Raw genomic sequence first — 19069 nt, 5'->3', positions numbered from 1 at the left:
ACCGGTAATAATAAGGTCGAAGGCGGCCTATCCAAGCCCATCTACGGCGATTAGGACGTACCACGAGACTCTGCAATCACCAGGACGCGCCGGGCATCTCGGCCTTCCCCTCGCTCTCGCCCTCCGTCTTCTCCCCCTCCGCCGCCTCGTCGGCTCTACGCGCGACGATTAGGTATCGCTCTGATCAGTGACCACAAGGTGGAACCTACTCGCACGTGTTATTAGCAGCACTTTCGGCTGATTCTGCTTCGAAGTAACGATCGTGGGATCATAGATTATACGCGAACCGGCATACGTAATTTCGGAGCTAATTATTACGGGGGGGGACCTGCTGCTGAAATTTTACGCGCGCCGCCACTTTGTCTGGGAACGCAGCGTCTCTTTTATTAAAATTTAAAAAATATATGCAAGATCTGTATTTATTTTTTACACGAATAATATTTTCTTTTTAATTTATCGGCGCCTAAGGCTTTAATAAAAAAAAAGATTTTTTTTTTTAATGTCATTTCTGCTGTTGGCAATTAAAAGTAACGGGCGAGAGATACGAAATTGCGCAATGTACTTTTATTTTTCTTCGTCGCAAGTAGAAATTTTAGTTTGACTTATATGTGTGATGGACGAAGATGGCTACTCGTTACCCGCGACCCTCGCCCGCCTCGAGAAGCGCTTGACTTTTGAGAGGAGAAGAAGGACGATAATGGTCTTAACCCTCGGCGGCTCTTACCCCGTAGGAGCTCCTTGACCCAAGAAGAAGATACGTAGCTTACTCTCGAAATCGTGAAAGGATCTTTCGGGCACTCGATCCGCGGCACGGCAGGGATCCTCGAAAAGGTGGATTCGGCTTCTTTAATTAGCGCTCTCGTCTTCTCACGGGATGATACCGTGATTCTCTTCCTTCCTCTCTTCTCAGAGACTATTTTCGAGCCGGGAAAACCCGGGAAGTGAAGGAGGCCTCCTTCACGACTGCCGGCGTGAGGGATACGAGGCAAGAGATGGCCGCCGCCGGAGGTGGAAGGTATCCCCGGTGCATGTCGGAGGGCTGTTTTACCTCCCAATTACTCGAAACACTCGGCTATCGGCGCCAGTATTAAAGGGGCTTTCTTCCTTCAAGTCTCTCTGTACCTTTCTCGTACACGCACAATGTTCCTCCTGTTTCTTTCTTTCTGCAAAAACCCTCTGCGCCCTGAAGATCCCCGATCGTCTGACGCAACCTTTCACGCGAGCGTGTGCGTGCGTTCGTCGCAGTTTCGACCGTAGACACCGAGAAGTCGGGATAACGACGACGGGAGGGGGGAGGGGGAGAGGGGTGCGAGCGCGATATTACCGGGGGGTGCTCTAGGATTGGCACCGTCGACGGTCGTTACGCGGGACTGCGGGATGAGGAGGCAGGGGCGCTTTCGGTCGCGACGCTTCGGGACGGCTACCTAGGGACGCTTCAACGCAACGAGCGCCTTATCTTCGCTACACCTTCGCTGGGGGAAACACCGGACCTATCTGGCCCGGTTACTGCTTCGTCCCCCATCCCCCCGACCTCCTGCTTCGTCTCGACTCGGAATATCCGCCAGCCGAATAAACTACTCGCGCGAATGTAATTACCAGCGTCCCCTCGTTTTCGAATGATTAATTCGTTTGCTTTTTATATTTTCTCTTAAAAAAAAAAAAAAAAATGTATATTTATATGTATATAAAATTAAATATATTCCAATTAGATATGCGGAATAGTTGCTCGGTAAATGCGTATATATTATTAACTCGAGTCGCACTTCACCGGGTGACATGTGGCTGATCGTCAATTCCGCTTTTGTAGTTCTGTCAATGTTTCACGCGGTCGGCGTCCCTGGCTCTCTTTGTCCGTAACACGAGCCGGCATAAATTCTCGCGCCGGATTCGGCGCGAGGCCTTTTTGCGAATCGTGCTAAATTTCACGAAAAGGAATGCGCCCACATATCACCTATTCTATTGCTCCGAGAACCTAAGTGGCACTTGAAATTCGATCCGCCAGAAATCCGCGGGCCAAATCTACGGCGATGCCGGCCGCCGTATCGGGCCAATTCATCGTGATACAATTGCTCTTGTCTTCGAAAATCAAATCGTGTCTGGCCCGCGACGATAGCCGCGTTTGTCGCGCGGTTAAACTGCCTCGTCGGTGACGGGGTACCGTAGATGCGAATGCCTCGTCGACGCCGCCCCGAGGCTGTCGTCCGCGTGTACCGTCAGCTTTCTCTCGTCAAGCTAAAAGACGAGCCGAGATGGCGACGTCTGATACTTCGTTTTGCGCATCCGGGCGCGGCGTCGTCGCTCGTCGTCGCGATGAGAGACGACGACGACGGCGCGTCGGTTTTCGCGATGGAGCGAAGGAGGAACAGTCGTAACCGACCGCGGAAGAAAAAGAGAGCGAGAGGAAGACCTGACGATTTATGATCGGTGACGAATGGATGCGATCGCGGAGAGTCTCCGTCTCTACTCGACGTTTTATAAATGTCGGCCGGCAATAAAGACGCCGGATGGATTAGCCGCGGGTCTGTCGTACTGAGGAAGCGGTTTCTATTCTGGTGGATTGAAACCAGGCACGCGCGACCAATGAATCAATCCGATGCTGCGCTGGACCCTCTCCCCTCGCGTCTCTAAACTGTCGGACGCCCTTAACGCGACGGCGCTACCGAGATTGCGACGCATTCGAAACTGTGGATTCCTCCTTTGTAATTTTTTTTGAAACGCTTAACGCCCGATAGCTCGCGAGAACGTCGCGGTCGCGTTCCGCTATTTCGGGCCTTACTCCACCCTCCCGCTTTCATTTTCGATGTTTATCGGAGACGACTCGCGTCGCATGCCTTGCATTTTTCATTCTCGAAAGAAATTCAAGACCGAGGTTTCGGTAAAAATAACGGAGGTGCAACGGGGACTCGATGAAGCATGAGTATCAGCACTAAAATTATCAGAAGTGTTTTCGAATATCCTTAAATTTTTTTTTTTAATTCTACATCGCAAAGAAAGAATACTTTTTTATTTTTATTAAATTTTTAGTTATGAATATTTTTGAATTCCGAGAGATCGTTCTCTTCCATCGCGTTTTCTGTGAGCGCGAGCGATCAAATTTTACGACTCGGAGGGCCGCGGGAGATCTCGAAGGGCGGCTTCGATTAGCAGCGACTGATTATCGCCGCCCATTAAGGCACACTCTCGCTTTATTATCGTCGTTAGCCGTGGAAGTTCGGATCGCGGGCGTTCGTCCTGCGAACTGCCTCGGACCGGCAGTTCACGTCTCTTTTCGCAGCGTTGTTATTTTTCCGCGGCGAGAGCGGCGTGACGCGAACGCCGATGCTCTCCGAATTCACGTACGCGTCATAAATAGTAGCTCCGCCGTCTTCCGGGCTTTCTCTCCTTCAGCTCCTCGCGCGCGGACCGACGTTTTCCAATATTCCGAACTGCACTGATTCCATCTGGGGTCCCTCCGAATCGCCTCCGACGTCGCTGTTTTCCCTCCTCTCTTTGCATGCTGCCTCGTCGGGGTCTCGCACGTGTATCGATCGTCGCGCGGGTTCTTTTTGCGTTTTCGGGAGTCGCGTGTATTACGCAGATGCGCGACGGCGATAAGTAAGCGCGGCAGATATTCCTGACAAATTCCGGTCTTTTGTTAAACTGTTTACGGGCCGGCCTTCAATTTATCCTCGACGAGTCCGCAATAAAGCACTCCACGCGGCGTCGACGGTCGTCGATTACCCTCCGTGCCTTCGCCAATTTCTGCGCTTGCCAATTCCCGATGCGCATTCGAACGTCGCATCGTCTTACGTCGCGATTTATCCCGCAATGACGTCTGCTTGTAATAAACCACGCCGGCTGCCCGCAGCAGCTTCGTGCGGTCTAATTTTCGCGCCTATCCGCGTGCCTATCTGCATCGTTCCTCCGCGTTAAACGCGAGAGACGAGAGCGCTTTCTCGGAAAGGGACCCGCCGAAGGTTTCTCTCTTCCTCCCCGCGTCATACGAATCCATGCCGTTGAATGGAATTGGCGCCAAGCGTATTTTACGAGCGTGCGCGCGCAAGTCGGCACGGGGCCGTTGTGCGTCGACCTTTACCTAACAACCCTCCCGCATCGTAGCCACCTCGCTTCCTCCTTGCTGCAACCACCGCGGCGGCCGCCCCCCCGTCGCCAACCCTGACCTGATTTATGAGATTCTGGAAGCGTCTACTCCACCGACGCGCGCGTACTCGGCCCGTCTCTCCCCCGTCTTTCTCTTTCTCCCGAGCCCCCTTCCCCGACCCTCCCCCCATTTCTCCACCCTCGTAACGCAGACAGCTGGCTAGTGTTTCCACGAGCGCACGTACACGGCGACGCTCTCTCGCACGTGAGGCGAAGCAAGTGGAATCCGCGTGCCGTTCATTTCCGCCTCGTTGTCCGCGAAAAGCGGGGACTTACTTCGCGATACGCATCGAGGGCGGCCTAATTAGTCGCGACAGGCCTCCGATCGCGTCTACCAGATACGATGGCCCCGGCGTCTTATCAGGTCGCGTTAAAACGGGCGCACGCGGTTGTCTGTCAGCCGGAAACCGGCGCCATCACCCTCGCTCTTCCGGCCGTTTCGGCAGCTCGATAATTCGTTGTTATTAATAATTACGGTACCGTTTTCAGAACGCCGCTGCGGTATTAACGTAAGTAATGCGACTTGCGAACTTTGAAGGACGCGAGTTGACGTTTGACGAGACAGGGCGGCGTAATCCGCCCCGCGAAAAATGTTCGCGTCTTCGCCGCGGCGCGAGAACTTCAATCCGACGTTAGTTTTGACGCAATTAAAGCGACGTCGGGGTCCGAATAGACTTTTCACCGCGAGAGATTAAACTTGCCCGCGCCCGGCGGGGCGTCACTCGTCGAGCAAGGTTGAAAATTCCACGGCGACGAAAAAACCAATTTTTAGAACAATCCCCTTCGCGCTGACATTTAGCGGGAATCTCTTCGTCAACAAGTAAATTTTCTTTACCCCGGGAAGAAAAAAAAAAAAGGAGAGAGATTCCCGAGCGAGGGTTGGGTGTCACACAAAAGCCGAGTGATTTGTGACGTTCGCCATTCTTTTGACCGTGGCGGCAAGGTTCGCCCTCTCCGTTTCCCCCCCTCGCCCCGCTCTCGGTCTGTCCCCTTCCCTGCCTCGCCACGTCTTGCTCGTAGATATGGCCGAGTAATATACGAGCCCTGCATCTGTTCCCCGAGTGACGCAACGTCCCGCCATAGATCACACCCAGGCTTTTAGAGAGTGAAGGCTGTTAAGGAGAGCGCGAGCGAGAAAGAACGGCCCCGGGAAAAGGAGACGGGGCGAGACGCCGCGCGAAAAGAGAGAGAGAGAGAGAGAGAGAGATGGCGATAGCGAGATTGAGGGAGGAAAAGGGAGGGAAAGAGTGACAGGGTGACGTACTGTTACTGTTAAACTCGCCTGCACGTAAAGAAGAGCATGAGCAGGAGTGCGGCTGCCTCTCCAGCGTGTCGTGGCGCGAGAGGGGGCGGGAAGGGGGTTGAGGCAGAAGTGGTTGCTGGTGGAAGACCGTGGAAGGTGGACGGAGACGTCGGTGTTGTTGTAAAGGGACGTAGCAGGCCGGGATCGTGGATCAGGGAGACGAATGTGGTGCGTTTCTAAAAAACGTGCACTTAGTTGGGAGTCATTAACGCGATCGTGCCGGCGATTGCGGCTTGAGCCGATCGCTCTGGCGCGACGGAAAAAATGTTAAAACCGATCCACCGCTCTGTCCTGTCTCGAGATAACGCTAGAATCTCGTAGCTGTTAGTATATTTAGCCATTGATATATTTATTCTAAACGAAGCTTCATGATTAGGATATATTTATAAAAAAAATAAAACTATTCAACGAAGAAATTTTTTTCCGTCGTCAAATAAGTCATCAATCTAATCGCGCGAGAAAGATGTCATTCAGCAACGTTCTTTGAAACAGATCGGCCTCGTAATCGAGTCGGGAGCTCTTTAACGTAACACTGCCGAAACCGAGAGGCAAGTATCTCGATTTGCATTTTGCCGTTCAAAGGTTACCGCGATAAATCGGCGTACACCGGCGATACACCGGCGGAATATGGGTTAAGAAATTTTCCTGGCTCGAGCGAGAAGTCGAGTGCGGGCGGCAAGGGTTTTCAGACGAAGTGCAGGCTCGCGAAAGGGCGGGGGGAGGGAAGAAGAGAAGAGAAAAGTGAGTCAGGGCGACGTTGGCGCGATACAGTACGGTTCTGGCGCACCGACGTAGAAACCATTGAGGCGAGATATACGAGCGAGAGTTTGTTTGCGCTTATGGCCTACGTCTGGAAAAGGGAAGGCAGGCCGGAGGGGCGAACGGAGGGACGGGGAGTTGGCGTTTTATCGGGGCACCCTTATGCCTATTATGCCTTCGCGCCCCGCTCCGTCACGCCGTGCAGAAACCCCGCGTTTACCTCCCCCTCCCCCCTCTTCGCTCCCTTTTTCTCGGTCCCCGTTCGGCAATACCCCCCTCGCACCCTCCCTCCCCCCCGGTCGGCTGGGTGACGCGGCGTGCGAATTAAAACGCCTCATAAATATCTGAAACAAAGGCGGCCGCTTTCGAGGGCGTACGCCGGAAAGATATACGGCTGGTTACGATGGTTGGTACTGGGTGGTTAAGGGTGGCGGAAGAGGGGGCGGGTTGCGACGCGGGATGCGATTCTAGGTTTGGCACCCTTCGTAAAAACCTACGGTCGAGAGAGCAAGGGTGGGCCTCTCGCCACCTCTCGGAGACGTCACGAGAGCGTCGCGTCGATTGGGAAACTCACCGCCTGAAAAAGCGTGGATTTTCTTAGGGAGCTATCAACGTTTGCCCGGGCGATATATCACTCATTCAATATCAGCTGTCTCGAAAGTTGCATGGGGTTTTTTTTTTCTCCCCCTCCCGCCACGTATCCCAGAAGTTAAACTAAGAAGAATGATGGTTATAATGTTAAAGCACCGATAGATCCTTTAATAATAATCGCCGGGAAAGCGGCTGGTTTTGAGAAGATACATTTCGGGCTGGAGATCGTGTGTAATTTTGGCCCTTTAAAATACTTAATATATAGATATATGGCCGTGACACAATTAAGGAAATGTAAAGTAAGTCACAATGGCGAACGGTGAATTTATGGACGACGCCTCGGACTGGCATTAACTGACGGGAAATGGCATTTTTACGACAGCCCGGGAGCGGACAGACGACGGTATTGAAATACGTAAGATTTATCGATTTTGTACATTGTTGGGACCGTGTAAATCTGGCTGCGTAACATTTCGGTGCGTCACACAAGATGTCTCGGGTAACGGACGTGGCGGAGTAGATTGACTTATGACCCGTCTACCTAGCCCGGCATTGTTTTGAGTCCTCGGTCACATGGTTTTCCTCTTTCACCTTTTTCTCTCAAATTTTGAAGTTGCACATACATTGTGCGTCGACAAAGAACGCCCGGAAAATTTCTCCAAATTTAGGTGACAGTTTACGTTAATGTTAAGTCGTAAATTGATATCCGATTCGTTTTGTTTGCCGAGATTTAAATCGTTGCTCACTCAGACGCGAGATTTTGACTATTTTATCTTGTTTCTCTTTCAGGTAAGTAGTGGTCTCCGATCGTTTGAAAAGCGAGCGGCTCGGAGCCGCCGCACCGGACGGGAGATATGCGCAGCAAGCAGCAGCCCAGGCCTTCTTTCCGATGGCCGCAGCAGCGCGGTGATAACCTTACCGGTAAATATCCATATGTAACATCTCACGCACGCACGCACGCACGCACGTAACATTTTATTCTTTATTTTGCATCCCGTACTTCTCACGTCTCGGCGAGATACCGCTTCTCCTCGCGTGCCGCGTAGCGGTATTCCGTTCGCGCGGGAAAGAAGCGAGATCGATCGGCGATTAACCGATGCCGCGGCCTCTGCTCTGAGATACCGGACGACTCGCTGCTTCTTTTTTTTTTTTTATTTATTTTTTACCGCAAAATTGTACTATTGCACAATTTGTAGAATATATTAATTTTTGTATTAATTTGAATATTTTTTTTTTTACTTCTATTTTATTTTTCTGTGCAATGTAGTCTTAGGTGCTCGGAGTGATACGTGCATTTAAATCATGTCTGCGTACTTTGTCCGCAAAGTGTAGGGCCGATTGCATATCTGCTTTTATGAATAGCTCAAAAAATTGTGGACGAGTTCGTCCAACGCGTAAAGTAACTAGGAAAACGTGTATGCGTGACGACTCATTAACCGATTATCGTCGACGGGACCGGTCCGGCCTAGTCGTAAATCGGACATTTACGGCGGCGGTAAACGAATAACAGCAAAGGCGATCGGCGTAGATCGATAAGCGCGCGGGCAAGCGTTACAAACGACATTCTGGGCGAACAGATATCGACCGCGGCTTGCTCGTATGTCCTTCGGCCGGACTATCCTTCACGATTATGATGTTCTTAAGTAACGTTCGATCTATTACCTTGAAGGAGCACGGTAAATCACGACTTCTGTCTCTCATTTTCCTCTCGATTTATGTCGCCGCGTCAGTGCCCGCTTTTCTTGGAAACGACGCGCGGTATTCACTTCTGCATTCCCGGACCGGCAGGCACGTTGATTAATTAATGTCGATTACGTTGAAAATAAGACATAAAAATTGGCAGCGCGGTGATACGCGGCGCGCCGGCCTCAAATTGTTTACACGGCTTTCAACTCGCGTTCGCATTGCGCGAAACGACCATCTCGTCGCGCGCCGGTCATTATATTCCGTTATGGACGCTGTCGATGGTAAATTTGCCCGCGCGCGATTCTCGAATTTGCATTCGTGATTAATCAACCGCCGCCGTTAAGAGACAACGATTCGCACCTTCTCGTCGATTCCGCCGGACGATTGCACGGACACGTGACTTTCGCGATCTTGTATCTCCTCGTTTCGCATCGTCCCGATACCGCAGATCTGCGTTGAGCGATTATAAAACGTCTAAAGAAAAAGGGGTACCGGTGCAGCTGTTACAACCGATCGCACGATAGATATCTGCAAACGTATCCCGCCGCTCTTCTGTTTGTATTAATCTCGTGCGAGCCTATAACGGAAAATATTACACTTCCCACCTCTGTACTTTCGCGATATAAAAATAATTAAAGAGATGAGGAGTCCTGATACGTTTATTATATTTTATAAGATTTTTACTTGCCTCCAGCATTCGTAATTCCTGTAGAAATTTTTTTTACGCGATCAATACGGTTGATTACGTGACGCAACGACGCGCGATCGATCGGGCGGGGGAGTACAAATCGAGAAAAGAGATCGACAGAAGCAGTTATGCGAGTTGAAGAGCAGGGCAAACAGAGCAACTGGTTGGGCTCTTTTCACTTGCAGATCTCCGAGACGCGGCTCGCGCGCGAAAGCCATCGATTTTGCAGCGCCAGAATTCCCGCGATGAGAAAGTAATTAGCGGGACAGGAGAAACTAATAAATCGGACGATAAATCGAAAGCGATATTGTGCAACCGGCTGGGGCGAGGGGACAATTCGTGCCGAGTAACTGGTCGACTCGTCTCGCTTGCAAATTCAACGTGACGCCGTAACTCATTACGTCGCCTCGAAATGGAGCCGCAAAGCGACAACCGGACAGGCTTTTCTCGATCTATCTGAAACGCGTAATCAGCCCCGATTTCTCGGCTCGCAGGTCGGCGGCCGGAAATCCGCGTTAAAAAAACCTCGAGTTGAATTCCTAACGGAACGGCCGTTCGGCATACATCAAATGTTTAAAAGGTCGCGGTGAAACGTAATCCTATATGTCTCTCGTTAAAATATGTATTTCAACGTATTTATTTTATTTTTATACGCGCAGAGTTAATACTTCCAGGCGACCATTGTTACTTGCGCAACATTCGTGCATTTAAGTGCACAATGACGGGAACGCTTGCTCGTTCCAAATCCATTACCGAGGCTTTCCCACGTCGTTCTTCCACGTCAGCCAATTAATTGCTTATAATACGACGCGATAAATAAATCCCGCGTCTATCTGCACTCGAAATATACTCGCGCGACGCGATACGAGACGCCCTCGTCGGCGAGGAGACCTTTTTTTTCGTTTGTTTTAAAAAGACTTACGGAGCCCCCGCGAACAGACTCGGTCGCTCTCGTTCTACGAGATTTTTATGCGAGATAGATGTCTACAGGACACGCGTCTACGTTCGGCGGTGCATACTTTTCGCTTTACGATCACCGCGCTGCGTTTGGGGTATTTGTTGCCGGCTCCGCAAAAGTTCGACGTCTCCCGACGTCGCCAGATTCGAAGAGATTTAGTTGCAACAGTGTCTTTCGAAAGTTGGTCGACTTCCTTTGCCGGATATAATCTCAACTAATGTACCTCGTGGTTGGACTCTTTGTAAATGCGGCTCACGAAGAAATTCTCCGCGGGCGAACTTTGTAAAGGGATTCCCTCCCTTTGCCGCGCGCAGGTCGATCTTGAAAGGGAATGCCCGCCGTGGGTTTTTCGCTTAACGAAAATAACGTTGTCCCTAGCAATTGGGGGAAGGCAGGGGAGACGAGACGGAGTTAGTATTTACACGCCATCAAAAGTCCGCGGGCAATTAGGGATAAATCGTGGCCCTAATGGGGGTCCCGCCGAGCCGCATTAATTGAAATTCGCAAATTCGAGAAACGATAATAATCGCAAGGACCTAGCGGCACTTATGTTACGCAACGCGGCGGCATTTAATTCCTGATACGAGGCTCTTTATTCCCGCGTCGAGCGGAACGGTATCTGCGAAATAATTTTTATAAGAACCTTTATATATGTATATGTTTTTAAGAGTTACGGCTTTTAACTTTCTCCGATCGAATTGCGGCCGGCGATATTCCGGCCGCGCGCACTTTTTGGTCGTTTTTTTTTTTTTCCTTTTTTTTATTTTCGTCCGCGACTCGATCTGATATTGTAATTATTTCTCCTCTTCGAGCGGTGCTTTTAAGGAACACGTCGAACGCGGCGTATTTAGAATAATAATAAGTATCGCGGAGTGAGCGTTCAAAGCGAAACAGGCGCGCCGCGAAATTTACGAGGCCTCTCTCGCGGATCGCGCGGCATCCCGGTGCGCACGCGGTTAATGGTTAATAATTTCGCGGAGGGCCCGGCGTCGTAAAAACGCGCGCGGCGGAGAATCAGCGTGCCTTAATCAGCGAAATACATCAGGAGGTACTTGGAAAGACCGTTCGTGCTCGTGCCAGCCACGGAGATACAACCGTCGTCGACCGCGAACGATAAATTTCGCGCGAAACGTGTCATCGCGGTCGTCCCGATAAAAGCTACAAGGACACACGATCGGTTGGGTTCGGTAACGGTGTTGATCTCGTTCCGAGCGCCGTGTATCTTCACGTTCTAGCGGTAACGATGCAGATGCACCTGCCCGGCGAGAACGTGGCTTTGTAGGTAGGTAGGTGCTAGGTGCACGCCACGGCGCCGTGAAAATTAGCGACGCGAGCCGGGATTTATTGCCGCATGTCCTCTCGTCCGGCGCTCGTCGCTCGGGGAAAAAAAGAATGCGCGGCGGTGTTCATCGCTCGATTATGGTACATTTACCGAGCGCGGAAATTTCCCTACGCTATCGCGTCGCGACCGATTGGAGTTATCAGTCATCGGCTAGATACCGGAACGCGAGCCTTTTTTCCCGCGGCTTTCGACAGAGGGAAAAAAAAAAAAAAAAAAATGCGCGACCCTCCGGCAACACTCGGGGAAAAATAGTTTTACCTGCCATTTAATATTTTTCACAATTTTCACATTACGTTTTAAAGTCGCGTATCCTCCCGAGTGAAAATTAATTTCCACCGTTACCTAATAATTAGCTAGCTAAATTCGTGGTTCATCTCGTGGACTGTCTAGCACTGAGCCAGAAATATAACGCTTTTAATCGTTTAATTAATAACGAGCTAGAAAAGCTAGATATCTCAACATTTTTCGTCGCGTACTAAGTCCGTTGCGAGTCTTGACCTGTTCCACGAGCGCTCGACTGCCGATTCCGCTGGTCGCAGGGTCCGCCGACCGCCGCGGTGGTGTGAGTACGTGCGTGTGTTTACATCTGGCCGACAGTCTTCGCTTTCCAAGTTCGCAAGGTGGAGGACGCGCGGGCGGCGGGCGGCGACAACCGGTTCGCCCGGCGAATTCGGCAGTCGAGCGAGCTTTGCGTAAGGTCAGAACAAAACAGTAAACAAGTACGCGGCAAAAAACGTTTAGACATCTATTTAGATACACGGTACACGCCGGACAAAAAGTATACGACCGATACTAGACTTCTCAGCTACGTATATTTAGAGCTCCGTCACTTATGTACGTATTTCGCGCTCGACTTTCGGCTGAATAACATGGAATTCGTCTTTGTCATCACAGAGTCACGTAAGTGTATATTTTAAATTATATTTGAAGCAACGAACGATGCTTAAAGTACCACGTATGATATCGCACGTCCGTAATTCGTTGCCGAAAATTATTAAACATTTATCTTTTAATATGGAAGAAACAAGAATAAATGGCGCGCGCGCTCCGTAATAGTCTAGTTAGTATAAAACCGCGTCTAAAGTTTCCTCGGGAAATCGCTGTCAATCCGGTACGATAATTTATATTTCCGTTGATGTAAATCTTGCTGCCTGACAGCTGCGGGCCCAGCGTAAGCATACCCAAGTGGTGCGACTGTGGTGCAGCCGCGCTTTCACTTTACGGGCCCATTAATTCTAATTTCGCGTCATTGATGGTGATTTTACTCCTCGCCGTTTTATATTTTTCACAAATGCCAGTTTCAACCGGCATACATTTTACCGCCGCCTTATCACCGGCCGCATTAATGTTTTATCTCGATCAATAAATTCGCTAAACATACGTACAACTTTTTTTTTTTCGATAAAGCCGTAATTCGTCGAATCTACGAATCGTAATGTTTCACTCTGCATTATTCAGTGAGCCGGATGTGTCCCTCCCCGATCCACGTCGTGCTCCTCGCGCGTCATACATTCTAATCACCTGGCATTCGACGCTAACCGCGACGTCGAAATAATTCATTAATTAATCCCTCTCCGCGAGGCGCTTCATTAGCCGGGATCAAGACGAGTCGGATTAGTAATTGGAAAATGGGAAACATCATCAGGTCGCGACAAGCTCGTAATAAGGTCGGGGCGGGAAAAAGTGCGTGCGGGCGACAAACGAAAGGCGGGCCCCCGTATCGTCTCTACGGCCGGGCGATAACCCGCGGACGACGTGACAGGTGAAATTCAGTATCCACGGGAGCCAGCCGGGCGCGGGGGATATCGGCGCACGTCTAAATGAACCGTTGTGCCTTCTGCTTTGATTTCAAAGAGGACCCCGAACAGCCGAGGAATATTCATTTAAATATCTGTCAATACTCGGGGGAGCTTGCTGGTCCGCCGCCACCCTCACCCCGACGACGGACTTACGTGCCCCGACGCGGCACCCTCATGTTTTCCGCGCGCGCGCGGGCGCGATGTCTGATCTCGCGGGGGTGCTCTCCACTTTTGTGCGAGCGGGCACCCCCTTCGTCCCGTCGTCTACGTCACTTGACTTTCCCGCCAAGTTTTCACGTGCGGCCCGGGCTTTCAATTGCATCCGCAAAGTACACGGTATCGATCGGTGTAATAATACCTCGCGGGAAAGCGAAACGTGGTAATTCGATGCGGAAGGTCTACACGAAACAGATTTATATATTACACGAGCGTTTAGGTACATCGCGTTATCGATTTGTCCTCGTCATCACGCGGCGCTCAGTTACGCTGTCATAATTAAAGGCGAGCTGTAGATTTTCGAAAGCAGAACGTCGGAAATTGAAAAGGAAACCGCCGGCCGATGGATTTTCTAATTTGTTGCAATTAGAAATTTCGTCGTGCAAACGTGTAATTACTGTTTTGCTTTGTTTAAATTGCAAACGATCGATTACCACCGTGGTTTAACGGGCACTTTCTTATCCGGTCTTTTCATTCCCGGCGACATGTGATCGCGGTCGTTATTAGGCGGACATAAATACAGATAGGTATCACTCCGTATGTGAACTATTATTATCTTATAGCGGCGAGATATTCGAGTTAAGTATGCCGTATACATAGATCATGTCGCGTGCTCGGACTTCATGTTCGCCTCCCCCGTACTTTACAATTCAAAACCGCGATCGCTGATGCATCGCGCCGAAGATTGAATTCCGATTCGCAGATATCCCGCGCGCATTAATCATCATTCCGCTCTCGAAAGTCGTCGGTTTGTTTGGCCGGCGAAGGTCTGCGCGTTTAGTTTACCGCGCGAAGCACTATACTTCCCCGTTGATTAACACGTAACAATTTTTCGGCTGTAAAGCGGGCCATTTCGCCGTCAGCGGCATTCCGAGGCGAGAAGAGATTGTCGGTTTAAATCTGTACACGCGGACAGATAGACACTAAAAACCGGGGGTAAGGGGAGGTGGGCGAGGTGACTGGGCGAAGAGGCGATTTCGCGCGACAGGAAACAGCTTCCCGGCGGGGTCGGTGGGTGGACCGGGATGATTCTTGGTGGTAGACGGCAAGAGGAGGCGAGGGGCGATTGGGAACACTTTGCGTGCGTCGTTTAAGAGAAGCTTAATGCCGCCGTAAAACGCGCTAACGGCCGACTCTCGTCGTCTTCGGGGGCGCTCTTCCGTTTCCGAACCCTTTTCGCGATCGCCTCTTTATCGCGGGAACTGGTCGCCTCCACCCCGACCGACTCTCCGCGTTGCTTTCATAATCGAGCAGGTTTTCACCGGGATTTGCAAACATGCATATCCGTATATAAGCGAAATTTTGCATATTCAGAGCGAGTAAAAACATTTACAGAACGTACAGCGAGGTCTGCCATCCATAATTGAATAATAGCGAGTCGGCATTAATTTTTTTTTTTATTGTACGATGCTCGATCATTGATTTATTATTAAATTTATTTACGGCCGAGTAAAAATGTTTATTTCGTTACGAATGTAATTTATAAATACTTATGTTTGTATGCGAAAGGTCCGTTCTTACGTAGCCAGATTTTTATTGCAATACTTACTGCACTGTTTTACATAATCATTATAATACGATTAATGATGATTGGTCGGCTGACTCTCGGTGTAATTTGTGCGTGCCCGTTTTCCTTCTCTACAACTACCTTTCTCATTGGCCTTCTGTGTTTTATGGTGGTCATAAAGTGTCGCATGAATTTTTATTATTATTACCGGCCGAAGAAAACGATCCTCTTTTCGCGCGGCAACATTCGTCGTGCGCCGCGTGACATCTTCGATTATAACATAGAAAGTCGAATCTCGTTAGCTGTCGCTGATGATATAACATGACTATATGTCAAGAAGTACCGCGCGCAAAAACGATGCAATCCGCCGTGCGAATCATTATTCCGGCGTCAGATTTGCACGGCAGTTCCGTCGCAATATTTTTTTTTCTTTTTTTTTCCCGATCTTTTCACCCTTAATCGATTTGATTTTATTATCAACGTCGAACTCGATCGTTTAACCACGTTATAATCGCTGCTTTTATTACCGATGGTAATTCTAACTCCACGATCTCTCATTTTTTTCGATTGAGAAGCAAAGTGACGCACAACGGTGCGGCACAGTTTCGGAAGAAGCGCGAGGAATAAAGCGAGATCTCTCCCTGAGGGTGACACTCCCCGCATTGCATTCTCATCGCAGCTCCGGTGGGCAACGAGCGTTTTAATCCGACCGACCGACGTCGCTCGCCGTTCCGGATAATCAGCACGAAGTTCGTCGCCGCCGAATTGCCGCGAGACGTAACAAAAGAACGAGATATTAGTCCGCGGCGGTTCGCTCAGGGTTGCTTCGCGGGCTGGTCCCGCATGCCTTTCGTTTTGTAATTAGACCGCGCGCGCGTCCTCCGAGGAGACTTCGCCGTCTTCGCCTCGTTTTAATGCCGGGCGATCGCTTTAGATCGGCCCGCGATCTTCCTCGCGGCGGCTGATTGATTAACAACGTCATCTCTGCAGCCCGGCGCGACAGTGATATATCGTCCGTTTATCCGAACATAATGATCTTGTGTTTAATGCGAATTCGCACAGTGTCCGTGAGCGACGCGCTCCCTATTGCTTAATATGCGCATCGGGAATCAGTCCTCCGCGGAAATTAATGTGCCAGCGATTTGCGAGTAACCCCCCCCGCCGCGTCTAGACAGTTCATTGCCGAGTGTCCGCGCTTACTTATGCAACCACGCGCGAATTGAAACTCGGAGCGGGCGTCATCGCGGTGCGTGCTCTTGTCGATCTCAACGGAGGGAAGCCCACCGTCGTAGAGTTGCATAACGCGGAATCGCGCGGTTAATAACGCGGGGGAGAAACGAGGCATCGAAACGATTAACCGCAGGCGAGGCGAAGTGTCGTCACGCTCGAGCGCGTGACGCGCGATGGGAAAATCGCGATCTACAAAGACGCAATAAAAAAAAAAAATCGGCTGAAACGTGCGCGACTTTTCGCGCACGATTGATTTCCGCGTCCCGTGGGCGCAATGCAGCGCGATAGGGCGTCGTCGTGAGGTTCAGGATAATTATCGCGATCGCTTTACGACCGGGCGCCGTTAGCCGCGGAGCGTTTACTTTTCGCGGAGAAATTCGCGCGTGGTCCAGCAGAATTACCGCAGCTTCCGATAAGCGCGACAGACCTGAATAATTGTCCGATGATTTTTTTTCTTCGCGTTATTTCGAAACGAGCACCTTTGCGCAATTGAAAGTACAAAAGCGCAGAATTCACGAAAGAGAGAGAGAGGAAGGGAGAGACGTTGATGCGCAACGCGATGACGGGCGCAATATCGAGCGAAATATCCCGATGATTTCACAGGGCGCTCAATAATACCCCGAACACTTTTTACTCCTCGCCGAGAGTTGAGCGCGCACGGTTGTAAGTGCCGACAACTCATGTGCATACGCATCGACAGAACATTCACTTATCATCGCTTCATCTGACACGATGCAAGCGCTCGAGCGAGTAGCGCAGGCAGAATCGGTCGCTGCCACTCGAAAAGCCGATGCCGTGCCGTGACGGACTTGGCAAGGTTGCTGTTCGTACGTCGCGCGCCGCAGGATTGGGAAATTTATCGAGGACACTTTCGTCATCGCGCCGTTTTCTTCGCCGCGGAGAGAAAGCAAGATTCTCGTATTACGTCCCTATAACACCAAACGCGGACCGTTGATAGAGGCCAATCTCAAGACTCATCCGCTGTGCGTTACTGATAACTCCGCATATACCTCGATCACGATTTTCGATCTCGCGGTTACTCGACCAGACTTTACGTAACGTCGGACGCGATCGTATTCGCGGTTTCGAGGAAAACGAATTTCTCGCGTTTTAATATTAGCGCCCGCGAGAAACCGATCGCTCGTTTCAGTTCTCTTTGAATGCTCTTCTGGAAACCGCTTTTAATGCGTCACGCGGGAACGCGCAGCATCTCTCGCGTCGCGGTCCAGGAAGTGGGTGCGCTCGTTTGCACAGATAAAAACGAAGAGGAGCGAGGTTTCCTCTCGCGGGGGAAGTGGCGGAATGCTTGACGGCCGGTTGCGCGCATCACAGTAGTGGACGCGTATATCAGCATCGCGTCTTCAACGTCACGGCGCTCGGCCTTGTCAGTCCCGTCCGCCGCAGCATCCGACGGCTGCTCCTTGAGTGGCAGCGATTCATTCCGCTCTCTTATACCGCTCCGGCTCTTCGCGCGGCCTGACAGCCCGACGTGGACGCGTCGCGCGAGAGGAGGACGTGCAGTATGCGCGCGACTAGTTATATCTCCGCGTGTGCGTCACGCGGGAGGCGCGCCGACACGTCGTCGATGAATTTCGGGGTGACAGCGCGCTACTTCGCGCGTTCTCGCGGCTCTCTAAATTAACGCGCGATGCCGGGCACGTCGCGCGTCGATTTACATTTCTCGGCCCGCGTCCAGGCCGCGTCTTCGCCGCGAAACAATGGTCCCTTGAGTGTCGGCTGATGCGTTCCGCGCCCCCCTCGCGCTAGACTAAACAGATCGAATTATCTCGCGCTGGTTTCCCGCATCTTACCCCGTTCGATTAGCGATTGGGCGTCGTTCGGTCGTCTGTCACTGAAATAGTGACGCTAAATAAAAGCGCGCTTCCTGAATAATTCGTACTAGATTGCGCCGTTTTGTATTGTTAACCGTTTTATTATCGCGGGCAGGTTAAGGCGTAAAATAGATTCTCCCTACGGTTCTCGATCATGTTTAAAATAACCGCGACTTAAGAATATATTTAAATGTAAATGATTAGATTTTTGGTATTATTGGCTGCATTAATTGTAAAGACAGACAAATAACATTTATTATGCACCCGAGCGGGTCTCAGCAAACAATAAACTTTCTTTGTTTCCACCGGAGAGATAAACGATCGATCCTGGCGGAGTTATCAGCGTGTACAAGCACATATTTTCTGCATTTCGTGTCTTAGCGGCCTCGGATCAGAGATCATCCAGCGAGAGATCTATCTATTTGCTTCCCGACTCGCTCTGTCTCGCGTGTCCCGCGCACATTGCCCGTACCCTTTTGCCGCTAGCTTAATTATAATACCGTGATATTTATTGCTAGACGTATCGTTTATTTCTGTCGACGGTCGTAGGAGGACCGGGCGAGCACGGCGATCGCGTGAAAGCGACGGCACGAGTATACCGTGGATCGACCAACGAGATCCTTGCACTCGCGCGTACGGCTATTTCTAAAAGGTCGTTATTTCATATCGACGTGAGAATTCAATTCTAATTCAATTTAAGAAATAACTTATTAATTTCCTGCTTTTTCGGATATGCAATTTTATCGCGAAATATAATATAAGAAAAGTTCTTAATAATTTTTTACATTCTTGTTCGCGTCGCTTCGATCATCCAAGAATCTCTAGAGAATATTCGGATAGCAACTTATGCGCGTGCAGCACGCATTAGATTTTTTATTTCATTTACTAGAACAAATCATGCGCACGCTTCGCGTGCGCTATTTTTCAAAAGATCCCACCCAATTTGTACGCGTAATTATAATTGTGTAATTTATGGTTGACGACATGTTATCGGTTCAAAAGATCTGATTGCAAACTA

General features: G+C 50.4%; 1 protein-coding gene across 3 annotated transcripts in view; it reads left to right on the top strand.

Annotated features, from left to right (window-relative positions):
• The window catches only part of Tio (zinc finger domain-containing protein tiptop), a 133517-nt gene that overhangs the window by 76229 nt on the left and 38219 nt on the right, over positions 1 to 19069 (top strand). For 2 of the 3 annotated variants that reach the window (XM_070667943.1, XM_070667944.1), the window contains exon 2: positions 7583 to 7714. The exons of the other annotated variant lie outside the window; for it this stretch is intronic. In XM_070667943.1, coding sequence (XP_070524044.1) covers positions 7648 to 7714 — 67 coding nt within the window. In that variant the 5' untranslated portion in view covers positions 7583 to 7647. The remainder of the gene's footprint in view (positions 1 to 7582; positions 7715 to 19069) is intronic. 3 annotated transcript variants of the gene reach the window in all.

The sequence above is a fragment of the Cardiocondyla obscurior genome, linkage group LG16, assembly GCF_019399895.1.
Source record: "Cardiocondyla obscurior isolate alpha-2009 linkage group LG16, Cobs3.1, whole genome shotgun sequence".
NCBI lineage: Eukaryota > Metazoa > Arthropoda > Insecta > Hymenoptera > Formicidae > Cardiocondyla > Cardiocondyla obscurior.
Note: the sequence above shows the minus strand (reverse complement) of the source record. Positions and strands in the feature narration are given on the sequence as shown.